Source organism: Peromyscus eremicus, chromosome 20 (assembly GCF_949786415.1).
Source record: "Peromyscus eremicus chromosome 20, PerEre_H2_v1, whole genome shotgun sequence".
In the NCBI taxonomy this organism is placed as follows: domain Eukaryota; kingdom Metazoa; phylum Chordata; class Mammalia; order Rodentia; family Cricetidae; genus Peromyscus; species Peromyscus eremicus.
In genome coordinates this window covers 1,735,623-1,761,567 of record NC_081436.1, presented here as the reverse complement: position 1 = coordinate 1,761,567, position 25,945 = coordinate 1,735,623, and the positions used below count along the sequence as shown (strand labels likewise).

General features: G+C 50.7%; 2 protein-coding genes across 2 annotated transcripts; both read right to left on the bottom strand.

Annotated features, from left to right (window-relative positions):
- Window positions 1-233: 233 nt before the first annotated feature.
- Window positions 234-12,648, bottom strand: LOC131897092 (keratin, type II cytoskeletal 3-like). Its single transcript, XM_059247977.1, has 10 exons — window positions 12,130-12,648; window positions 10,671-10,891; window positions 9,457-9,517; window positions 9,011-9,103; window positions 8,587-8,751; window positions 8,082-8,207; window positions 7,591-7,811; window positions 7,245-7,279; window positions 5,742-5,924; window positions 234-322 (listed from the first exon to the last, which is right to left on the bottom strand). The coding sequence occupies exons 1-10, from the start codon at window positions 12,646-12,648 to the stop codon at window positions 234-236; spliced, it is 1,713 nt and encodes a 570-aa protein (XP_059103960.1).
- Window positions 12,649-19,275: 6,627 nt separating this feature from the next.
- On the bottom strand, window positions 19,276-24,877 carry Krt4 (keratin 4). The gene is made up of 9 exons (XM_059247259.1): window positions 24,332-24,877; window positions 22,942-23,156; window positions 22,009-22,069; window positions 21,531-21,626; window positions 20,846-21,010; window positions 20,572-20,697; window positions 19,769-19,989; window positions 19,566-19,600; window positions 19,276-19,472 (listed from the first exon to the last, which is right to left on the bottom strand). Exons 1-9 carry the CDS (start codon window positions 24,836-24,838, stop codon window positions 19,276-19,278), a joined length of 1,623 nt encoding a protein of 540 aa, XP_059103242.1. The 5' UTR covers window positions 24,839-24,877.
- Between the last annotated feature and the right edge of the window lie 1,068 nt (window positions 24,878-25,945).

The window sequence follows — 25,945 nt, the reverse complement described above, 5'->3', positions numbered from 1 at the left end:
AGCCTGTTTAGCAACATAGCAGAGTGGTTACACGTGTAGGATTTAAGGCCCAGCTCTGCCACTTCCCATCCATCACGATGCTGTTTCCCTAAGCCCCAGTGTAAAAAATGAGGGTAATTACCACCTGCCTCCTGTAGCACCTGTGAGGATTAAATGAGGTGACAAGCAAGAGGAATGTCCAGGGTGTTGTTGATACCACCCACAAAGGTCAATCACTTCATCTGCTGTGTTCATTAACTGTCCGGACCACAGCACGACTTGAAGAGCCCCTTTTCAACATCTCGCTGGCCTGGTGAGTCCACAGGGCTTGCTTTATCAGGCGCTGTAGTGGCCAGTGAGGAGTATCAGGTGACTCAGGTCCCTTCAAGCACCCTCTATTCTGGTGTGTGGAACAGATGTGAGAAGTAGTGTAGCACATGACACAAAAGGGTAACAACATGCTGTGAGAGTGTAGACAGACAGCACTCGGCTCCATGTCGGGTGGAGGGACACTTTTCAGGAGCCATGCTAGCAGCTCTCCAAGGGTGTGAAAGTGACTGAGGGTAGAGAGCAGATTCCTGGTAAAAGGCATGGTGACATAAAATTGTGCTTCGTACCAGGACACGGCCCTCGCAGCTCATTTGTATGGGTTTTAAATGTCCCCACATAAGGAGGCTGGAGAGTTGGCTCAGCGGTTGAGTGCCAGGTTTAGTTCCAGCACCCACATCAACCGTCTGTAACTGCAATTCCAGGCAATCCAACACTTTCCTCTGGCCTCCATAGACACACACACACACACACACACACACACACACACACACACACACACGGAATACACTCACACAGAAACATGTGTACACATAAATAAAAATAAATACAACTTTAAAAGGGAAAACGTCCTCACATAAGGCTATGTGGTTGTGTAGCTTAAATTCATATGGTTTCATCCATAATAAAAAAAAAAAGAAAGAAAGAAAAAAGCACTTCCAAGGCCTGGAGAAATGGCTCAGCAATTATACCACTTGCTGCTGTTGCAGAGGACCCAGTTCAGTTCCCAACACTCCCAAGGGATCCAACACCTTCTTCTGGCCTGTACACGTGTGGTACACATAAAGTCAAGCAGGTACACACAGACAGACAGACAGATAAACAGATAGACAGATAGATGGATGGACAGACGGACGGACGGACAGACAGGTGGACAGACAGATGGATGGATAGATGGATGGTAGATAGATGACAGATAGATCTAAAACTAATCATCAAATAAGCCAAAGATTTAATGAGAATTTCCATTTTACAACGAAGCTCTCACGAGCTGGATGCAGTGGCTCCCACCTGTAATCAGGAGTCAGAGGCAGGAAGATTGCCTGCAAGTTTGGGGGTTCCTGGGCTCTGTAGCAATTTTGGGGTCAACCTGGGCTACATAGTAAGTTTTAGGCCAGCGAGGGTCGTATAAGCAAGATTCAGTCAAGATACAGACCCGCATACACACACAAATAAACAAAAACAAACTTACCTTGTGCCCAGAAGCGTCTCTGTGCAGCTCGGCAGCAGCACTGTCCCTCCAGCTAGAGGCCTTCTTCACCTAGGAGGCAACTACGGTGAGTTGTTGCCCCCGGGCAGGCTCCACAGTGGTGGAACCATTGGCATCTCATGGAATCTCTACAGGGCAGACCCGTAAGCTGTGGGGTGCTTAGTAACATCTCAGCCTCTTAGATACCACTTACAACAGTCAAAAATGCCAGTAGACATCACCCCTTTGTCAGGGAGGGGAATCACGTCCCCTGCAAACCACAGCTCTGTTGACTTGCAGAGCCGACTTTTTCTGCCCCAGGGATGGAGCTGTAACCGTTTAGCTGGGACACGCTTCCAAGTGTATCAGGTGCTCAACCATGGCTTCCCAGGAGAAGCAGCTCTCCTCCAGACTGCCATGCAGCTGACTAGCTTGCCCTTAGCCAGTGTGTATGTTGGAAGGGCCTATATGGGATATAGACAAAAACAACCATGCAAAATACACAAAAATGTGTTTTTAGAACTGAGTTTTCTCTGCCATCCCAATGTTACCACAAGGTGTCCCCATGTGTGACCTTTGTCAACAGAGGGAGAATGCACTTGGGCTAAGTGCTGAGTGGGCAGAGAGAAGGAGTGGCCTAAATTCCAACAGATGAGATTTCTCATAACTGGCTGACAGGAATCCTGCCGAGCTTCAGCCAAACAGGGATGCAGAGATCTACTTCAAATTGCCTGCAGCCTGACATCCACACCCTCACGAACAGCAGTAGGTTGGAAAAGTGCACAGAGGGTACCACACTGCTTTCAGACCCTCTGGGGAAACAGTTCCAGCTTCCTAGCCCATGTCCCGATGTGTCACCAGCACTGTTGATGTTTGCTCTGGCCTGAGGCCTGCATCCTGGCAGGAGAGAGAAGGGAAAACCCAAAATCTACAAACACTAGGGAGGAGTGAACCAGTGAGTCACCAGTTCCTAGAACAGAAAGGAGCTCTTTGGAGCACCCTCAACCTGGGTGAGGTGAGAGGGAGCTGGCAGACAGAGGGACTCACGGACAGAAATCGGTCCCTCGTGTCGTTACAAGAGGATACACCACTCCCCAGATAGGAAGAGAGGTGGGGCACAAAGGGATTTGTGACCACTGCCCAGTGGCTCCAAGCCTCTGATGAGAGTTCATCATCAAGTTATCCATATCTCCCAGTCACTATATGCTCCCCTACTGCAAAAGCACGCCTTGGGACTACCTACTCGAAGAACAAAAGTCTGGTCAAGTACATGAAAGCAAGCTGAAGCCCAGCAGCCTAAGAGCTCTTGGGAAGTCATCACAGAATGGCAACTGTGTAAGCGTTGAAGAAAGGGAACAGAAGGAACGCTGGAGTCCCGCAGGTCCCTGGGGAGTGCCGTCAACCTGGATTAGGAATAGGCAGGGCTAGGCTGAGACTACACAGTCAGTCATGGTGTTTACTCCCTTGGTCTTGGGTCAGCTGCCATGGCTGTTCTCCTGGGACAACAACACCTCTAAGAAATAGCCTTATCTGTCATGCACTCTTCCTGGGCTTCCTATGCCACCCTTAGAGGCCTACCTAGAAAGTGAGGCTTCCTGTAAACACCCTCAAGGTGAGCAAGGGCAGGGGGCATAGACTCGAGTCCAGAGAGGAGCAGCAATGGGCAGAGGCCACTCTCTTAGTATGAGACTCACTGTGGACAGTATCCCAAGGGGAGCTAGGCCTGCTCTGAGTTTTTCTTGTAGCCACTTTAAGAGTCCCTTAATGTCTCTAGAGCATTCTAGAAAACCTGGACCACTTTGTGACTTGGTTGACTGTCCTCCTCACCCTGACTCTAAATGTCAGGCTCTGTATATCTCCTTTTTCCTTCTTTCTGGATGAATCACCAGTCACCATGGCCTTCAAAACTACCTTTGTCATCCATATGTCAATGACGCCCAAATGAGTCTCTCCGATCTGGTGGTCCTCCCTCAGAGCACACATCTACAACTACCATCTAGACACCTCTGATCTCCCTGTCTCGTGAGCAGCTCTAGCCTGTCTGTCCAGGCGCTCTCTCCCATACCAATCCCACCCACCCCCACCCTTGCCTCACCAAATAGCATTACCTGATGGCTCACTGCTCTCTGATCCCGTTATCAGTCCTGTCCAAAATCAGAAAGGGTTATATCTCACTACTGCTTACCAACTCATCACTGGAATTTCTCCCAGTGTCTGACATAATGAACACTGTATAAGCATCAGCTGTGGTTTACCTTGTCCAGGGTGAAGCAGCCATCATCCTTCTGGCATGTTCCCACAGTGAACAGCCCTCTGTCCTAGGTCAGACCCCGGAGGTGTCTTACCTGTCTCCTGTCCTTTCCACAGAGGGACACCAGCCAGAAAAGTAACATTCCTGACTCAAAACAAGGTATGAGACACGAATGCCCACCTTTCTAGAAGGTCACTGGGGTGGAGCTGAAAGCTGGTTCTCTTCAGGCCTTGGTTGTAGGTTTTCTTTATTTAACTGCCATTTGCTATCCCTGAGATAGTCTCTGCTTCAGCCTAAGGAGAAAACATCAGTCCCCTGGCCTAGCTTCACCAAGTGTTTCTGTCTATGGTCTGTGTGTGCTCTAAGTGCTCAGGTAGCCGGGCATGGCCAGATGGAGCCATTGCCATCTCAGAGACAGTGTGGGGAAGTGGAAGCCTGGACTCAGGACACCCAAAGAGCCTAAGTAAGTTGTTCCACCCCTCGATTTTAAAAGAAGTGTGAAGATTTGGGGATCCCTGCTCCTAAGTCCCTTCCAGTGTGCACATAGGAAGGGGACTGCTGGACATCTGGGCTGAAGAGTGCTAGCAGGTTTTCTTCACCACAGGACTTCTCTGGGCCTCCAGGATGTTCTCCTAAGAGAGAAGCTTTTCCAGTCAAGGAATCCTTCACCACAGAGTGTGCCAACGCACTGTGCTCATGGTGGCCCTTTGAACTCGGGGAACCTGCAGCCCTGAGGTTTTAGCAGTTTCCTGTCCATTGTAGATGTAGTTTTCCTGCCTGGCCCACAGTCAGGACAAATCTCTATCACCTGCCAGTCCCACAGCCGCTCAGACCCAACCAAGTAAACACAGAGACTTATATTGGTTACAAACTGTATGGCCGTGGCAGGCTTCTTGCTAACTGTTCCCACAGCTCAAATTAATCCATCTCTATAAATCTATACCTTGCCACGTGGCTCGTGGCTTACCGGCATCTTCACATGCTGTTTCTCATCATGGCAGATGGCAGTGTCTCTCTGACTCAGCCTTCCACTTCCCAGCTTTATTCTCCTTCTTGTCCTGCCTACACTTCCTGCCTAGCCAATGGCCAATCAGTGTTTTATTTATTGACTAATTAGCAACACATTTGCCATACAGAACATCCCACAACAGTCCATCTCTGTGCACCTTTGCCGGGGACAAACGCTCAGGCTGTCAGATGCCATGGGGACCAGCGCCCTGTGAAGGAACACTCTGTTTCCAAGACCTTCCTAGTTCCCACAAATGAAGCAGAAGAAGAAAATGGATGTCTGTGAGCCCTAGTCTTCCTCCTAGAAGCAAGTGAGGCAGCACGAGCCCTCCCCAGAGGGCTCCGAGGATAAATTAGCCAGCGCCTGCCCCTTTGGTTACACTCAGTGAATGGTGAGTCAATGCCTTGGTTCAGAGCTGGAGCTCTGTAGTTGCCCCACAGAGCCCAAAGGGAGAGACAAAAGCAGAGAGCCCAGAGAGGGGACAGATGGATCCCTGGGGAGAATGGCACAAGGGCACAGAGAATACTCGAAGACCTGGTGTAAGTCACAACGCTCTTTATTGACAACAGAATAGATGGGCCTGGGACTGTGTATATATTATATATCCATCACTTCCACCAAGGGAGGGGATACTGTGAGGGAAGCAGAAGATGGCAGCTGAGGTCACACCAGGACAATCATCGGCACAGACTGGCACCAGGGAGACGAACACTTGTAATCTTCACATGGGCTCCACCAGGGATCTGATGGAAGAGCCAAGGGCTGCCAGCCTTCCAGCCCCAGGAAACTGCCCTCTTGAGAAGAGAGTAGACTGCTGGGGGGTGATGCTGATTTGTGGGGGGAGCAGATGAAGAGAGGTACTCTGGTGTGGCCAGGATGTTGGCAAGCTCTTTATTTGGAGTAGAGCCTGGAGGACTGAGAGAGATTGACACTGCTACCTCCATTGTTGCTTGAGCTGACGCCTCTACCACAGACTCCAAGACTACCCCTGGAGCCACGGCCAAACCTGCTGCCACCACTAAAACCACTGCCACCAAACCCGTTGCCAAATCTACTGCCATTGCTGCTTGCCAGGCGAACGTCACTTTCTGTGCCATGTCCAGCACCAAAGCTACATCCGTAACCACTTGACAAGGCCAAGGTGCTGCTGCTGCTGTTGTTGACCACAGCTGTGGGGAAGACAGGACCACAGTCAGCACCCTGGCATCCACTTCACTGAATTATAAATAACCAGACCCAGGGAGATCGGCAGTGATCACGACAGCTGTGCACTTGATATTAACCAGGAGACATTCTAGTGCCATCAGCTATTAACTCCACACAGCAAGTCAATTCAAATAACAAAATGGTTCCTTCTACATGCCGTCAACTCTACTGTTTGCTTGCTTGCTTGTTTGTTTGTTTGTTTGTTTGTTTGTTTTTGAGACAGGATCTCATTATAGTCCCAGCTGGCCTTGAACTCAGAGAGGTCCCCCGTCTCTGCCTCCCAAGTGCTGGTCTTGAAGGTACCCATCAGCATACCCTGCCATCAACTCTTTTCTTCCTCTGTGCTGCTCGAGCTTGAACCCAGGGCTTCGCCCATGCTTGGTAAGAGTTCTACCACTGAGCCACAGCCATAGCCCAATATGGTCAATCCTTGGTGACACCCTATGAAGGTTACACAGTGTCTGAATTTTTCTCCACTGGCCATTTGAAAGTGCCCTGAAGGCTATAAGATGTCTCAGGAAGAAAAGGGCCTTCCTGGCAAGCCTAATGACCTGAGACTCCACGTGACATGGCATGGAAGACATGACTCCCACAAGCTGTTCTCTGACTTTTACTTAGCCATGTGCACACACAGAGAGACACACATACAATACATAAACACTAAAAAAAAAAAAATCATAAATATGTATGGGAGGATCTGAGCCCAGGACAATGAGAAAAGCCAGTCCACCGCCACTCCATTCCTGGAATGTCCCTGTAACTTCCATAGGAACTGTGCTGGATAAATTTATTATCAACTGGACACAAGCTAGAGTCATCAGAGGAGAGAACCTCAATTGAGGGAAAAGCCTCCATGAGATCAGACTGCAGGCAAGCCTGTAGGGCATGCTCTTTATTAGTGACTTATGAGGGAGGGCCCAGCCCATTGTGGGTGGTACCATCCCTGGGTTAGTGGTCCTGGTTCCATAAGAAAGCAAGCTGAGCAAGCCATAAGTAGCAAGCCAGTAAGCAGCACCCCTCCATGGCCTCTGCATCAGCTCCTGCCTCCAGGTTCCCGCCCTGCTTGAGTTCCTGCCCTGACTTCCTTCAATGCTGGACTATGATGTGGAAGTGTGAGCCAAATAAACCCCTCCCTCCTCAACTTGCTTTGGTCATGGTGTTCCATCACAGCAACAGTGACCCTAACAAAGACAGGAAGGAAGTTGTCTAAATTAGTTGCGACTTCGTGTATTAGTACAAATATTTGAGAAGCAGCCTTCATCATGAAGACTTCGGCTACTTACAGATGCTGACAGTACTCTGGTACCCTCTGGACATCCTGTTTGAGAAAGCAAGAAAGATGGTTCCATCATACAGTAGGGCCACAACAAGGCCATGGGTCAAGGTGATAACTAGTTGCTATAACTGAACCCGAGAACCTGGGAGGCTTCATCCACATGGCTGCGCACCGTAACAAGAAAGCTGTACATACTGGCTGCATGGACAGCTAGGTTACCATGGAGGGAGCAGACCGGGAAAGACACAGGCCAAGGGAAGAAGTCTTTGTGGAAGGACTCCGTTGTCACTCACTTGGTTACTTGTGTGGTCCTCAGACTATGACATAGATCAGGAAGACGAGACAGAGCTCACCTGTACTCGGCACCCTCCAGCAGCTGGCGGTAGGCAGCGATCTCCATATCCAAGTTTAGCGTGACATCCAACAGTTCATTGTAGTCTCTCCGCAGCCCAGCCAGGTCATCTTTGCCCTTCTTCAGGGCAGCCTGTGAGTCTCGAAGCTTGGTATTGGCATCCCTGATGGCTGTCTCACCACGCTGCTTAGCTTTTGTGAGGGAATTATTCAGCTTTTCGTTCTGAAATTGGAGGGGAGCGGGTAGAATGAGCCCAATAGGATGGTCCCAGGCTCTCTGCAACCGAGAATGGACTATCCCATCTTAAAGTTAGGGAAGGACACCCTTCCCCTAATTATCTTTATCTTCACTATCCGTGGAGACATTTTCTCACTGTTAGCCAGACTTCCCCAAGGGCCATCTGTCTTCAAAAGCCCCTTCTTCGTTATGAGTCCTGAGGTGCCCCACCCCCAGCAACAGTAAGCCCAGGCAATAGCATCCCAGTCACTCCACCTGCTCCTTGGCATTCTCCACCTCTGCCTGCAACCTCCGGATAATCCTGTTGATGTCCGTCATCTGGCCCTTGATGCTCCTCAGGTCATTTGCATGTCTGCCAGCTGTGGTCTGGAGCTCCCCCAACTAGACAGCACAAGAGAAGAAGGAATACTAAATGCAACTGTGCCTCATCAGCTTCTATACCCCACAACACTCACCAAACTTGGAGATGCCAAGAAGCATTTATTAAAATAATATTCAATATCGTTTTAATGAACCAAGGAGAGGCATCTCCAAGGCAGCAAGGAAGAAGACATCTGGGCTATTGTACTAGAAGATTCTTCCACCTTGTAGGCCCTGAGCAAGTTAGAAATGGTCCCATAGAGCCTGAAAGGTGATAGTATAAAACATTGTACAACAAACAACCATCAAATGGACGACTCCAGAAAACAGACAAATGTGGATTCATCCAGGGACCCCCTCCACAGCTGTCTCACAAGGCAGTAGCTTCCCTGACACCCACCTTGGTCTGGTACAGCAACTCAGCCTCCACCTTGTCCCTCTGAGCTATCTCTTCAAACTGGGTACGGATCCCAGAAATGATGTTGTGCATGTCCAGGCTGCGGTTGTTGTCCATGGAGAGGACCACAGATGTGTCATTGACACGGTTCTGCGACTGGGATGCTTCCTGCCAACAGAGAAGGGGCTCACTCACTTTCAGGGCCACTGGAACAACAATCCCATTCACTGACCCTTAGCTCTGAATATGCGTGTGGCCCAGCTGCCCCAGATGTTCAGAGAGCTCCACATCTGCAGCCCACCCTGCTGATCTGCTACAAGGGGCTTCATCTCTAGGTTCATCCAGACAGTCTCCCAGGGCCTAGGTACCAAAAACACCAGGCTCACATCTGAAAGCATCACCCCCTCCCTCTCTCCTGCATTCTCACCTCAAAGAGATCCCTCAGAAAGTTGATTTCTTTTATCAGAGTATACACATTGGCCTGAAGCTTCGTCTTGGCCTGGTGGGCAGAGTCCACATTCTGAGAAAAACAGGTACACAAAGGCCTGATTACTCCAAGGGACAAAAAAGCAAACTGCAGTTGCGACAGTTGAGCTTGGAGGGGGGGGGGGGGGCTTGGCTATGCCAACATGGAGGTTCTTGTTCAAACACGGGCTCCATGTGAAGGCTGTTTCACAGCTCACAAGAATGGGGTAAGTGCAGCCCTCCAAAGCTCGAGACCAGTGGACTGATTCCTCAAGACCTTCGAAAGAAGCACCCGGGTGCTTCTGTCTACGCCAGTGGTTTGAACCCAGCAGTAAAGCAAGCAGGGAAACTTGCCTTCCAGCCAGGACCCTGTGTGACACGCCCCAGGGAGTTCTCACTAGTCCCTACCTCCTTCAGAGTTGTAAAGTCCTTCTCAGCAGCCTTTCGTTTGTTGATTTCACCCTGGTGTCTGCGAACATAAAAGTGAACTTGCTAAGCCGGGCGGTGGTGGCGCACGCCTTTAATCCCAGCACTCGGGAGGCAGAGCCAGGCGGATCTCTGTGAGTTCGAGGCCGGCCTGGGCTACCAAGTGAGTTCCAGGAAAGGCGCAAAGCTACACAGAGAAACCCTGTCTCGAAAAACCAAAAAAAAAAAAAAAAAAAAAAAAGTGAACTTGCTAGATTAGTTTTGTCTGGGATGGTTTGGTTTGGTTTATTTTTGAGGAGAGTGTGGAGGGTATATAATACATGGAAGAAGGTGCTTGTATGCCACAGCACACATGTGGAGGTCAGAGGGCAACCTTGACCCATCTTTTCTTTATACCTTATACGACATAGGATCTCTCTTTGTTTGCAGCTGTGTATGCCAGGCAAGTTGACTGTAAGTGTCTAGGGATTCACCTGTCTCCCTCCACCATAGATCCCTGGTGTTACAGACACGCATCACTGGCTTTCATGTGGCTCCTGGGGATCCAAGCTCAAGTCCTCGTGTTCATATTACAAATGCTTTACTCACTGAGCCGTCTCCTCAGCCCCTCACCTCCTCAGACCCTCATCTCCTCAGACCCTCATCTCCTCAGACCCTCATCTTCTCAGACCCTCACCTCCTCAGCCTCTGGGCTTAGCTCTGTGATAGTCATAAACTCCACTGCTCTCTGTCCCCATCCAGCCTGACCTTCCCGGTGAGCACCTCCAATTCACTGCTTCTGTGCTAGTGAGGGGACCCAGTCACACCCGTCTGCCCAGAAAAACTGCCTTGGTTTTAGCGCTGAAAGTCCTGCGTTCCAGGAAAACGCCCCCCCCCCCCCGCCCCCAGTCCAGGGCAAGCCTCCAGAGCTACAAGTTACCATCCCACAAGCTGCCTCAGAGTCTTTCACATCCTAGAACCAGGATCTTCCTCAACCATGAGGAAGTGCTTCAGCTCTAATAAACCCATCTCTCTTGCAACAAGTTCTCTGTGTAGACTATATCTGTGCTTGGAGAAGGAAAGGGGCTGGGGACCTGAACCCTACTGTCTGCGTGGAAGTAAGAGAAGGGAAACGCGTTAGGTAACACCACTGCACAGTGGTCAGGACTCTGGGAGGAGTGGCCTATGACAGCTACTCTCTCCCACTTGTCACTCACTTCTTTGTGTTGTCTGCCACTGTGCTCTGCACGTCCCTCAGCGCTGAATCCAGGTGGCCTCTCTCCAAAGCGATGTCATCCAAGTCACCGTGCAGAGAGCTGATGAAACTCTCAAAATGAGAGTCGAGGCTGCTGGTGCTAGTGATGGAGCTGGGACCCTGCTGCTGGAGTAGCTCCCATGCGGTCTCCAGGGCCTTGTTATGTTGTTCCAAGAAATGTACCTACAGGACAGTGAGGCAGCAGCATCAGGCAACACTGCAGAGCCATGAGGGGCCTTCGTTAGTCAGTGGAGGTCGGTCTGGGCATCTAGCTCTGGTCTGTCTGCGCAAAGGCAGATGTGAAGTTGGGCTCTTTCTGTAGCTGCACAAACTGTGGTCAGGCAGTTCATCAACCAGGGCACCTAAGGTAAAGCATAGCTTGAAAGATCGTAGAGGAAGAGTCCCCACACACAAGATACAGATCCGTAAAGGGAACCCCTGGATATTCTAGGCACTTTGACGTGATCCTGACTCCCCAAAATACAGTGCACACTGCAAAATCACTCTGCAGCAGTGGGTTTTTGTTTTTGTTTTTGGGTTTGGGTTTTTTGGGGATTTTTGTTTGTTTGTTTTTTGGTTTTTTGGGGTTTTTGGTTTTTTTTTTGGTTTTTTGAGACAAAAAACGGGTTTCTCTGTGTAGCTTTGGAGCCTATCCTGGAACTCACTCTGTAGATCAGGCTGTCTTCGAACTCACAGAGATCCACCTGCCTCTGCCTCCTGAGTGCTGGGATTAAAGGCATGCGCCACCACCACCTGGCGGGTTTGGTTTTTTTTTTTTAAAGCACAGAACCCATGGCCACTGAAGCCCTCCAGGCTACAAGCCATTGAGAACTGCCCCTAGGTGACATGTCCATTGGCACAACATCACTTCTCTTCAGCTTAGAGGGGAAATAGCCCTAAGTAAGCTATACCAGGTTAGAGTGAGTCACAACGTGGGCCAGAACCTTCTGTACTAGATTGAACAGAGGTGCAAAGGGCACCAGCTTCCCACAGCCCCCTGAAACTAGGGCTCAACTTAGAACTCTCTAACTCCTCGTGGACACCAGCCCCGTTTGCTAGCGCAGCAGGACAGAGGGAAAAGCCTCAAAGGGCAGCTGACATCCCCAATGCTATGTTTCTAAGTCAGACCCTTTGTGGCCAATGATGCCCTGGGCTCCAGCTCTGCAGGCCCAGACCTACGTAAGGCTCCAGGTGGGAGAGTTGAGCAGAGGTTCGGACAAGCAGCATGTGGTGACGTTTGGGTCTTTCCACACATGTGCTCGTCCTACCTGACTAAAGCGGCGAGAGCATCAGCCCTGAATATCGTCCCAGATCCCATAGCTTTGCCTAGAAACCCCCTCACCCTGTAGACACATGTAAACAGTGTCCAAATGTCAGATTCAAAGTCTCTTGGGTAGGAATGGGAGTCAGAGTTTCATTACCTTGTCAAGGAAGGAGGCGAGCCTGTCATTGAGGGCCCTGATCACTTGGTATTCTTTGACCTTCCTTTGCACAGCCTGGGGGTCAGTCTCCACATTGAGGGGCTGCAGGAGGCTCTTGTTGATGGTCACTTCCTGGATTCCCCCAGGGCCAGAGATTCTAGGCCTCGAAAAGACACCAGCCGGTCCAAAGACACCAGGTCTCCCAATGCCACCTCCCATTCCTCTGCCACCACCAAAGCCATTCCCGGAGCCAGCGCCATAGCTTTCTGGAACTCCACCAAAGCCACCAGTCTGGGAGCCACCAGCTGCCACACTAACAGAGAGATTCCTGTTGCCACCCAGGCCGTAGCGGATTCTACTGCCAAAGGCAGGTGCTCCGCTCCGGATCCCATAAGCCCTTACACTAGCTGCCCCAGGGCGAGCTGTATAGTTCTTCCTCGTGCTGCCAAACTCCACAGCTGCCCAGCTAGAGAAGCCCTGGCTCCCCACACCTGGTGTCTCATACACTTGTCTGCTCATGGTGAGGAGCCCGGTGACAGAAAAGCGGGTGAGGCAAGCAGAAACAGTAAAAGTTGGCAGAAGAGCACAGAGGAATAAAGGCCCAGGGAGAATGAATCCCTTTATATGTATTTGGTCAGGCTGCAGGGCTCAAGGGAAGGACAGATAATTAATCCCAAAAGCTTGCGGGCTGGGCTTTACCAAAAGGCAGTAGGTTTGTTCCAAGCCACAAAGCACACCCTGAAGATAAGCTGAGTGCCCGAGTGGCAGGCTTGCCCTGCGGGAAGCCTGGTAGCGCTCCGCCCCCATGCACAGCACTTCTAAGTTTAGTGATGCAGGAGCCAAGAGGCACTTGACCTGTGACCAGGGAATCAGCTTTGGTCTGTCTACCCACCAAAATAGAACTCAGCTCCGGAGAGGTGATGTGAAAGAGTAGTGAGTGACCTGGCTTCCTGAGTAGGGAGATGGCAGAGTCCACTCACAACCCTGGAGAATGATGTCCACAAATAGTGACACAGTTTGCTCCAGTCAGAACATGATTATTATATGTCCACAGTATGCCTGGCTTTGTGCTGAACTTGGAGACAAAAATACTGTCACTTCCCTTTCCTACAGTCAAAGCCAGGAACCAGCATCATCAGCTCCCTGGGCTCTCCCTCCCTCCCGGCCTCAGTGCAGGAGGCAGTAGCTGTGTGGCTTGTGACCATCTTCTAAGGACAAAAAAAAAATACAAAGTTCACAGACCTTGGCAAAACCCAAGACTCCAAATACTCGTCTGTTCCCATGCCTCCCAAAGAAATCATATGTAATTACAGACATCACCTTGGGGTTTCTCTACCTCTTCCTATCTTGTTCTCTGCATTGTGACATTCCCCCAGTGTCAACCCAAGTCCCAGAAACAGGAAACATCAATTCAACAACAACAAAAAAAAAAATCAGGGCCAAAACATAGGAAAACCCTGCTTGTGTAAGTTTATGCACAAGTAGAAGACAGACAGGAGACAAATATATGTCAAACATCTACCAGGAAGTTGAGATGTTATGGAAGGGTAAGGCATGGAAGCACCCTCGAGAGGCAGAAACGGAAGGATCATGAGTTCTAGGTCAGTACAGGCTACATAGCAAAACCTTGTGTAAAAGGAAGGTGGAGGAGGAGGAGGACTATGAGAGAAAAGAAGAGGAGGAGGAAGGTCAGTGAAAGGAAGAGAAAGAGGAGGAGGAAGAACGTGATGAAGATGAAGAAGAGGAGAAGGAGAAGAAGAAGAGGAGGAGGAGGAAGAAGAAGAAGAAAAAGAAGTAGCAGCTATGGAAGAAGTGTAGCAATAAAAGGTTGGGACTGGAGAAATGGCTGCATGATAAAGAGCACCTGTTGCCCTTGTAGAGGACCCGGGTTCAGTTTCCAGTACCACATGGTGGCTCATATAATTCCAGTTCAGAGGATCCTACCCTCACCATCTGATCTCCATGGGCACCAGGCATGCACATGGTACCCACACATACATGTAGGCAAAACATTCATGCACATAAATGAATCTACAAATAAAAAGAGAGAAGGGGGCTATTTCATGGGGTTGCCTTGTGGACCTGTCCGGTAAATGCAGTAAGGAGCAAGCATGCAGACATCTGGAAGGAAAGGGTCCCGAAACATAGACATCCATGAGTGCCCTGAGGTGGGACTGGGGAGGGAGTCTGAAGGATCGATCAATGGCTGAGAGGGGGAGACAGACCTCTACGATAAGGTCTGATTAGCTGGGAGGAAGGTCATGCAGGGCCACATGAGGCTGGCTTTTTCACTGAGAGGGGATCCATTGAGGTCAAACCGTGGAGACATGAGTAAGACATGAGCTGGCATTGAAAGACTCACTCAGGCTGCTGTGTAGAAGGCAGACCGCAGGGATCCGGGGGAACAGGTGAGAGCCGCTCTGCCCGCCTCCCTTTTGTCTTATCTTTGCAAAACCGGCTTCCACCGCCTCCTGCAGGGATGAGCAGAGAGGGCTACACAAAAAAATTAGGAGTTTCGGGCCACTGGAGTGAGAGTTTGAGCTAGAAACTGCCCTGGTGAGATTCCTGTGATTAAACATGTGCTGAGTCTGGTATCCCAGCCGACCTTGCCCCTGAGGAGTCCCTCAGCAGCAGAAATATAGCCTTGCCCTCTCAGAAAGTTCCAGAAAGACTTTAGGAACTTACTAGCTACATTGCTGAAACAAAAAGGAAGGAGGGGGTAGAAAGATCTTGACACCATCATTTAACCTGGAGAAGGCGGAGTTAAGGGGAAAATCTACATTTATTTTTCCACGAATTATTTGTAAGGATCTCTCTCTACTAAAGAACTGGGGGGAATTCAATGGGAGCCAACATGGAGGATGTGAGTGTGGTTGGAAGGACTCAGGTGGCCATGGCCACTGGAGCAGTCTAAAGAGATTAGCAACAGCCACCCGTGGCCCCTAGTATGTAGATGGTATTGAGAATGTTGAAGAAATGTTGTGAAGAACAAGGAATACATCTATCAGGAGACAGGAGGTGACAAGAAACCTCTTAATCCGGAGAGTGACCAAGAGTGGAAAAGAGACACAGCAGTCGCAAGGTGACAGCTGCAGGGCGGGAGAGAGGGTGCTCACGCCCAAAGCAGGACCTGGGCTCCAGGCCGGCCCATGGAGCCCCTCCCCTTCTCTGTCGGAGCTCACTTATTCAGACACCTTGGTCTCAGCTTACTCTTAGTCTTAGGACACAGGCTGAAGCCCCAAACAAATTAGACAATCAGCCAAAGTAGCGTCCTCCACAGCCTGGCTTCTACTCCTTGCCCTTCATCTCCAGGAACACTAAGCTGGTTTTGGCTTAGTCATATTCTGCCCTGAGTCACATCTGGAAGCCTTCATTCTGGTATTCTTGCTGCTGGGAAGTCCTTCATCCCTGGGCCCTTCCCCAGCTCCAGGTCCACACTCTTTTCATCTGGCCACTTCCTTGGCTCTATATCTATCTAAACAAGGGTCAGTTCCTCCAAGAGTCTTCCTTGAATTCCTTCTCCATGGTACTTATAGATCATTGGTGATATCTACAATGGCTCTCAACACCCTCTTAAATTCTGTAATGTCTGTGGGTAATGTGTCTGTCCCCAGGACTTCCAAAGTCATGCTCCATACTCAGGCTACATCCTCCTTTGCATCAGCCTCATCTGTCCTGACCTCTCTGTCCCTGTGGTCTCCCACAAAGCCAACACAGAAAAGGTATTCACAGACAGGATTGTCAAGGGAAGCCCCTGTCACCCAAAGCCCATGACTGCTGCATCAAACAAGAACTCCAGGATGTAGGAGAGATGTTGTCACCTATCAGGGCACTGCTCGGAGAAAGGGGTGTACTCAAAATCTACCCAAAGAGGCTTAAGGGAGACCCAGCACTGGTGTTCAGCACAGGGCAGCCTCTGACAGACTTACAGAAGAAGAAGCTTCCCTGAGAGTCCTGCTGGGAGAGCACTTACCCCCACCCCCGGCACTCTAGCCCTTAAATACCATCTCCTGTGTGATGCTTTCTGGTGTTTCCAAGCCCTCTACCAAGACTGGAAGTCATCTCACCTTCCCCTGGACAGCCACTGCTTTGGTTTGTAGCTCTCAATGGCGTTCACCTGTCTATTTAACTACCAACTCATTAAGATACAGACATGACCATCTATCCCAAAACCTCCCCCAAAGACTCGTCTTCCTTTTGTATTGGGGTCCATACATTGCCTAGCACAGGCTGGGCATTCAGCCAACAGCAGTTGGTTGGTTCATTCCATAACCATTTATTAAACAGCCACTAAAAGACAGACATACAGAAATGGACATCGTGATGAATCCAGCCAGGGCTTCTGGGCTGTTTGTTAAAATGATGAATGGATGGGCGAATAGATGGTTGGTTGGCAGGTGACAGTCAAAAACATTTCTCACAAGCCCGGTGTGGCAGTGCACGTCTTTAATCCCAACACTCAGGAGGCAGAGGAAGGCAGATCTCTGAGTTTGAGGTCAGCTTGGGCTACTGAGTGAGTTCCAGGACAGCCAGAGCTACACAGAGTGGGGGGAAAGAACTTTTTGTAGAGCTTCTGCACATCTTTATCTAACTTCTCCCTTGAATCATCAAGTAGCAAATCCAAGACACAGGAAGCGATACAGTTGCAGTGCAGGACAGTCTTGCCCGGCACAAGGTCAGGCAGCAGTGAGCCTGGGTCCCGGGCATCCTGCCCCCACCAAGGCTTCCTGGCCACACTCCTGTCCACAGACACTTCTCATGGATAGAGTTCACTCCCACCCTTGACATTCCAAAGGCTTTGAATAGATGCTTATGATTCTACCTCCCCTTGGCCTCTCTTCCCCTGGCTAGGCTACCAGACTGCTCAGAAACTGACCACATTAATGTTTTTTCTTCTTCCTTCCTTCCTTTTTTTTCTTTCTCTGGTTTTGTTGCTGTTAGTTTGTTGTGTGCTGGGTTTGTTGATTGGTTGGTTTTTGAGACCAGGTCTTTCCATGTAGCCCGGATGGGCCAGAAACCTTCAGCACTGCCTCAGCTTCCTCAGCATGGGGATTACAGTGTGTACCGCTCCAGCTTGGCTCTCCTCTTTTATGAAAGGCAGGAGTCTTACATAAATAAAACACCAAGACTCTCACAGCTGGTTGCCTCTTCACATAGCCACATTGACTCTAAGACACACTTTTGTGCATCTCCTCTATAGCTGCCTCAATGGACTAGATCATTAACTGCCCCTGCAGAGGCCAGACAGACCCTACAGCCCCATGGACTGGCCACTCCCACACTCCTCTGGAGCAGAAGCATGAGGAGAAGGGGCTAGGGCAGCCTGTGGTCTTCTGGTAAAAGAGCGGGGAGCTTTGCCCTCACTCTCAACCCTTAACTCCTCTTCCCCACCCCAGAAACTCAAAAACGAGCTGAGCGGGCACTTTCCCAGGGGCAGGGCACAGTGGGGGAAGAAATGGAAGCCACTTAACAGGCTACAGGTGCTTCCTGCTCTGACACCCATGACACAGAGGGCAGCCAGCCCAGGGCAGACAAAGGAGAGATCAGGGTTGGGCTCCAGAAAGACAGATTGCTCTGAGCCAGGAACCTCTCCCAAGAACATAGCCCCATGTCAATGCTCTCTGTTCTGTCCCAGAGGAAGAGAAACCCCATATGGCCTCAGTGTTTGTTTGAGGGCCCCATGGGTAAGTCCAGGCATGGGCAAAACCTTTCCACACACACCCCACTGCACCATCAGGCCAAAATTCAAGGGGAAAGGCAACACTTGCCATGGGAAAGATGGGTCAGGCTGAGATGGGAGCTGTATATTCTGTCTGTTTTTAGAAGGGGGAGGTAGCATTGTTCCCGATCCGGAACTGAAACAGAATGTCCTCAGAGGCTATACCAAGACCTCTCCTCAACCTGTCCTCTCCCCCTGCAGCACAGCACCAAACAGAATCTCCAGGGACACCCCAACCAAGAAGTGTCCCCCTTCCTTGCGCCATAAGGCCTGCCTGTCCTCCACCCTTCCCCCTCCTCGCAGGGGCAGCAGCCCAGACTGAAGCCCAGTTAGCCCAAGGAAGTGGAGAAGCAAGCAAAGCCTTCTGACTCTGAAAGAACACACCTGCTCTCCTCCATCCAACACACCTGACCTTGTTAGTTCCCAGGACAGTTTCCTGAAAGCCTCTCAGGTCCATTGAGATCCCAAGCATGGAACTGCATAACACAGAGAGGCCTCTGGCTGGGGTGTAGCTTGGAGAACACACAAAGCATGTACAGGGCCTTGGGTTGGATCCCAGACACCAGATAAGAACAAAGATTTCTTGCTAGACACTGAGTCCATGCTATTCCCTAACCTTCGTGTTCTGTATACAGGAAAGCCACTGGACTATCAGAGGCCCTGTAAACCTCCAGACTCAGCCTCTAGGTTGATCCCAGGTTCAACTCTGAGACATCCAGGTCATCCTACAACAAGCATCTTTCATATAGTTGGGGTTTTGTGAATCTGCTCCCCTGCCCTCTGGGCAGCCTTTGGGTCCGTGTCCTGCATCTCCACCAGCAGTACTTTCTGCACCTTGGAAAGGGGAACCTAAGAAAGTGACCTCGGTCTGTACAGACAGATCCTCAGACCTTTACCTAAATTAGCTGAGTAAATGGGCTTCTGGAGCCTTCTCCATAGGATACAACATCAACCACTCAGCATGAATGACAAAAGCATTTTATTAGGGATGAAAAGAGAGGTGAACAGGGTTGAACAAGATACCAAGCAGTCTTTGTTGTAACCTTGCAGAGTCAATTGCTGCCAGGTGGTGGAGAATGACCGTAGTTGTAGCAGGTGGATGTCCAGGATCTGGTGGAGGGCAGTGTGACTGGAGGGGCAGCATGTGACCCTGATAGTTTTGAAGAAGGAGTTTCTGGTCTTCATCCCTTCTGTCCATTGGGGTGAAATCAGACACCCCTCCCACTGCAGGGGGAAGCTACCAAGCTCCAAAAGGGCAGAGGTCACACCACAGCCAGGATCATCCCAGAACTGAGGGACCAGGGCAGAGGGGAGGAGACTCTGACAAGATGAGCACTGGGAAGGAAGCATGGAGAGGAAGTGAAGGAGCTTGAGACACCAGCAATGGCCGACCCTGCTGGTCTCCGGGCATCAGGACCCTGTCTCTTCTATCGCTGGGACCTCTTGGTCACAGTGGTGGTAGAGGTGATCTTGGTACCAGAACTGCCGTAGACGCCACCACCAAATCCAAAGCCACTTCCAGAACCGGAACCAGAGCCGAAACCACTACCCAGACCAAGGCCGATGCCGGTACTACCGCCAAGGCAGGCACTACCGCCAATGCTGGCACTGCCGCCAACCACCGCTGGAAGGAGAGAGGAAGCACAGTTATTCTCAGTCCCAGTACTCCCCAGCCCAGACCCAGAGGAATAGATGACACAGTGCAGAAGGTACTTACAGATGCTCACAGCACTCTGGCATTCTCCAGACATCCTGTTGGGGAGAAAGAGTCATGAGCCATGCAGAACAGAACCCCACGTCCTTCCACACAGCTGAGTATCAAACCTATGCTCTGCTGGTCCTGGTCAGAAAGTACCAAGACATCACTGCAGCAAGAAGTCCAGCAGAGTCCTGACTCCCCCAAACCCAAGCCTCCCCCACCTGCACTCCTCGCCCTCCAGCAGCTTGCGGTAGGTGGCGATCTCCACGTCCAGGGCCAGCTTGACATTCATCAGAGCCTGGTAGTCACGCAGCAGCCGAGCCAGGTCCTCCTTGGCCTTCTGCAGGGCAGCCTCCAGCTCTGTACGTTTGCTGTAGGCATCTTTGAGGGCCACCTCCCCACGCTGCTCTGCATCAGCCACAGATGCCTGCAGAGTCTGGCACTGTAGACAGGGACATTGACGGGCAACATCAGTTCCCTGCTTCAGAGAACTTCATACCTGTTCCTCCTCCTGGGCCATCTTCCCTTGGTTAAGATGCTGGAATTCTGTTCATTCTTCTCCCCACCTTTCCTGACTCAAGAGTCCCATTCCTAACTGGGTGGTAGTGGCGCACACCTTTAATCCCAGCACTTGGGAGGCAGAGGCAGGTGGATCTCTGAGGCCAGCCTGGTCTACAGATCAAGTTCCAGGACAGCCAGGGGTACACAAAGAAACCCTGTCTCAGGAAAAAAAAAAAAAAAAAAGAAGAGTCCCATTCCTTCCAGACAGAACACTTCCACGCAGGCATGAAGGAAGACCGCAGAGCTTACCCATAACCTCACCAGACCAACAAGATAAAGATATACAAAAACCAGGGAAGACAAGCCAGGAGCCCTGTGTTTGGGATATCACATCATATTACACAAGGCATTCTGAGATCTGTGTGGTTGGCATCATGAGGTACCAAGGCCATATAGGCAAGCCTAGAGTCTCCCAGCCTCACGCCTTCTCTGCTTGTCCCTCCATAAAGGCACCCACACCCACCTGCTTCTTGATGTTCTCAATCTCTGCCCGCAGCCTCTGGATCATCCTGTTGAGTTCTGAGATCTCATTCTTGGTACTCTTCAGGCTATCTCCTTGTTGGTCAGCTGAATTCTGGAGCTGCTGGACCTGATTCCCAGGGGAACAGGGCTCTAAGGTTATACGGCAGACCCCGTGAGGGTAACCACAAGTGAAAGGGTATTACCAAATGCCATGAGATCCAAAGTCAAACAAGGATCAATGGTATCTAGAGGATCCACTCATCTCACACACCTACCTTGATCTGGTACCAGGACTCGACCTCAGCCTTGCTCCTCTGGGCAATCTCCTCATACTGGGCTCGGACCTCAGCAATGATGCCATCCAGGTCCAGGTTCCGATTATTGTCCATGGACAGCACCACAGATGTGTCTGAGACGTGTGTCTGCATCTGGGACAGCTCCTACAAGGCCCACGTCTCACATCAGACCCCAGTAGAGTCAGTCTCCCCTGATCTCTGACACCATCCCCCCATTTCCATGGAAATGACTGTGAAACAGGTCTGATGGAAACAGAGTTAAGAGTCCCCATGTGTAGGGAGAGGGGAGAGAGAGAAATAAACAATTGGTGACATCTCTGGACAAAAAAAGCAATGGTTCTAGTCTTTACTGATCCTCAAGAATATAAATGCTCTGAGTGTAATGAGGCAGGGGCTCTGTGTGTGGGGTGGAAGACAATAGAATGGAAACATGATAAGCAGTAGTGACTTCTCCCCATGCAACCTCCAGCTCTAAGTCCTCTTCATCTGGTCCTGAGAAACTCTGCACTGAGTCTCTCTCTTTGGTCTTTTCTCTCCATGATCTTGCCAAGAACCCATTGCCTTGACATAAATTGTTGGAATCTACTAAGAGTCATGACTTCCAACCCACAGCCTCATCTTAGATAGGGGTCGCCCTCCTCTAAATGGAGGACGGAGGCCTCACCGCTTCATAGAGGACCCTCAGGAAGTTGATCTCATCCTTAAGGCTGTCCACCTTGGCCTCCAAGTCCACCTTGATCATGTAGGCAGCATCCACATCCTACGGAGGTAGAAAAGGAGAAAAAAGAGGAGGATGAAGAAGGGGGAAGAAGAGATAAGGGGCAGGAAGTACAGCTGATCAACACCTCCAGGTGTCCTGATAGCGTTTTACTGCAAAGGTGGTGGGGGAACCATCTGATGTGTCTGCCACTAAAGCCCTCAGAATACATGACGTTCACTGTCTAGACGCGTTTTCCTCACACACTTACTTCCTTACAGATCTCACCCCGTTACCCACTTCCTTTGATACTACAATCCCAGATAGAGCCAAGGAAGATCTTTATCTTCCTTGCAGAGATGGGATAAACACATGACTTAAGCCAAGAGCCACTTCCAACAGGGAGGGACGCTACAAGCTCTTCCTGCCCTCCTTCCTGGCTCACCTTCTTCAGGACTACAAAGTCGTTCTCCGCAGCTGTGCGCTTGTTGATCTCATCTTCGTACCTGGGGGTGGGGACAGGAAGTCAAGACCACCATGAGCTACTTTTCTAAGCTCCACTGCTTATTCCCAAACATCTAAGAGTTTGGAAACATCCAGATCATAAGCAGCACTCAAGTGTACTATCTATGAGGCTAACACCTTGGCCCTGGTTTATTCAGAGACAATAAAAAAGAAGTATCAGAAAGACAGTTTTCAGGGGACAAGATGTGAGGGGAAACCTCAGTGCAGTGGTCAGATTAGATCACTGGGAAGACTGCCCTGATTTTAAATTCTAGGCAAACACTCTAGTTCCCCTTTCTCGGTGTGTGAATGTGCTCATTTTCTCAGCCCTATCCTCGAGAGAGCAAAAGTAAAGCTACTGTGTATTGCTTGTCCATTGTATGTCCTATCTGCCCTGTCCCTACTCCTTATTCCATCAATTCTCACAACCATAAGGTAAGAATACTACTCCTATTAAAGACTAAAAAAGCCAAAGCTCAGAGATTTTAAGAAACTCACCTAAGGTCACACACACACACACACACACCACCACCACCACCACCACCACCACCACCACCACCACCACCACAAATTAGTATTCAGTTGGCTCCACCTCTTTCCAATCTATATATCAATCTATATTCCAACCTATGGCCAGGCTAATGCTGCTATTGATCCATTTTTTTCTGAACCTCTTTGTATCCAGCAAGCCCTGGAACCTAAATCTACCACTGATCAAAGCAACTAGTGACTCCTTGTCCTCCGCCTGTGAAAATGTGACCATTTGAATATGAGAGTTGGCTTAGAGGAGCTTTCGTCCAGCTGTGGATTCCTGGGGTCCCAAGCCACTGGAGAGGAGCCTGGATGTGGGCCAGCCCTCCCTCTCTTCACGTACTTGGCCTTGAAGTCCTCCACACTGTCCTGCATGAGCTTCAGCTCTGACTGTAGGCGCCCTTTGTCGTTGGTCAGAGAGTCCAGATGTTTCCTCAGGGCATTGATGTAAGTCTCAAAGAAAGGATCCAGGTTTCTGGGGGATGTGCTGGTGGTCTGCTGCTGGAGGAGGTTCCATTTGGTCTCCAGGACCTTGTTCTGCTGTTCTAAAAACCGTACCTGTTGTTGAAAAAAGACACAGGCTGCTAGTAAGGGCCAGAAGCTGCAGCAGGAGGCTGGTCTGCAGCCGGTTCCAGCCTAGGTAGTCCAGGCAGCCAGATCACCCAAGAGTCACCCAGCTTGGGCCACCACATAGCAAGCCCAGGGCACCATCATGACAAGCATGCCACTGGGCCCATAGCTGTCTGAGGGACACATAGCTTGGAGAACAAGTGTAGGGTTGACAGTACAGCAGGTACAGATTTCTAACCACAGCAGACCCAGGACCCAGAACAGAAGTGTCTGGGAAATCATCAAATCAAATGTGACCAGGAGGTACAAGCACAGTTGGCCGCTGCTTATGTTCAAGGGATCCTAACCCACAAAGAAGAACAGACACATTCACCAGAGACTTTGAAAATAAGCTAAGCATGGCGGTGTGCCTGTGTGATCCAGCACTCCGGAGGCTGAGGCAGGAAAGCCATGAGTTTGAAGCCAACATGAGCTACAGAGGAAACCCTTGTTTCCTGATCTGTATGCAGCTAAGTCCATACATGTTCTGAGACTCAGCTAGAATCCACCCCTGACAAGGACTTCCTGGAGCCTTCCCTCTCTCTAAAGCACCTAGCCAGGCCAGTGGAAGGAGTGGCCTAGCAGAGCATCTCCATGTTATACACAACAAATGAGAGTCCCACCTCTGAACCCAAAAGGGGAGAGGAAAAGGGATGTGGCAAGGAGGCACCAAAAGCTCTCAGTCTGGCACTCCAGTCTGTATCCCTGGGGTCACAGTAAAGCCTCCACTATAGGCTTCTCTGAGCCAGTGGGAAGAGCAAGTGTACCCACACATTCTCTTCAAGGTGGTTCGCTCTTGTCTCAAATACCTAAAACCTTGGTGCACAGTGACCCAGAACAGCCTGAGCAGGAGCATCACACTGGTCCCTAGCCATAGAGCTCTGAGTGACTAGACTCCATGACGCATGGCCACAATTGAGCCTACACAGGGGGATCTCCAGCTCTTGCAGGAGAAGGGAAGCTAGGTTAGAAAAGGCAAAGAGCATCCCCTCTGCACTTCAAGCAGCCTCAGAAATGAGTGGTTTCACCCAGAGACAGAAGTAGGTACGAGATGACCTCCTGGCTAAGACCCATGGCCGCAGGACTCATTCCCACCACCCTCTGCTCATGTCGGGCTCACTCGCCTTGTCAATGAAGGAAGCGAATTTGTTGTTGAGGGTCTTGATCTGCTCACGCTCTGCGGTGCGGACTTTCTGGATCTCTGGGTCAATCTCCACCTGAAGAGGTGTCAGCAGACTCTGGTTGATGGTGACTTCCTGAATACCTCCAGCAGGACAGACGGGGAAGCCAGGACCACCTCGACCATTGAAGGAACCTCCAAAGCCACCGCCAAAGCCGCCAGCACCGAACCCGGCACCGAAGCCTCCAACACCGAAGCCTCCGGCACCACCGTAGCCTCCGACACCACCGTAGCCACCGCCTTGGCAGGACCCAGCCACGCTCATGGAGATACTCTTGTGACCCCCGAGGTTGTAGAGACTCCTACTGCCAAAACCCCCAGAGGAGCACCGGCCTGCACCCCCAGACATGGAGGCCGAGCTGAAGGCCACCCGCTTGACTCCGGCGGCAACCGCTGAGCCACTGCTAAAGCCCCGGGAGACTCCGCGGACACTTGGCTGTCTGGCAATCATGGCTGAGAGAGGAGGCAGCTGCAGTGAGCGTAGAACAGAAGCGAAGCGAGGGCCAGGTCGTGAATGCCAGAGCCCTTGGCCCTCGTAGCTTATATGGGCTGGAGCAGCAGGGCTTGGTTTCAGGGGCATAAAGGGAAAAATCCGAAGCATCCCTGGGCTGGGCCTTTGGCACAGGCCCATCTTTCTTGCACCTGCTGAGCATGTCACTAAACACACCTACAGAAGTCACAGGGAGGGCAAGGCTTACGGTCCGTCCCCTCCCTGAGCTGGTGCCCCAGGGCCTCCTGCACCACAGCCCACCTGCTCAGCCCTGCCAAGCCCCACTGCCCTTCCACCCTCTTGGCCAGCCTCATGGGGCTCTTGCTCCAGACACATAGCCCTGTCACCCCTAATTTCATGCCACAGACTCTGGGACCTAGAACCTGGGTTCCAGGGCACAGCCTGCCACTGCCAGGCTACACACCCTGACCTGAACAAGCCGCTCTCTGAGCCCAGCCTCGGTACCCGTAAATTGGAGAGAATGCAAATATTTACCTTTCCTCTCAAGACAAGTGAGATCGTGATCATGGACGGGTGCTCAGTAAGCTGTCACAAGCAGCTCTCAGGCTCTGTATCCATCGTTCTTATCCTCCATTTGTCCTTGGCCCTGTGTTCACCTAGGAAACGAGGCTTTTTTCTTACAGTTCCAGTCTGGTAGCCTTTCCAAGCAAGATCCAAAGGAACTCCTGTCTGGGATTTCACCATGTAGCCTGCGGCCACCCTGGAGCCCACTGGGCTTCCCCAGAACATAGCACATTTGGTTTTTCCAATGTGATCCCAGAATTTTGGAAGAAAGTTCCTAACATTCTCGATTCTGAGGACAGCTTCGGCAGAATGGTGATAATTCAGGGCCCCTCCTCTCAGCCATGTATAAGATGCAAAGTCCTATTTTTACTTCTAGAATTTGGGATCCTCCTAACTGAACTATATCAGATTTCTCACTAACTAGCTATGCAGCCTAGGGTGGTCACCTGACCCTCTGAGCCCAGCCAACTCATTTGTAAAACAAGATATGTCCCTGTGCATAGTTGATAAGACAATGTACCCAAGGTACCCAGTGCATTGGAG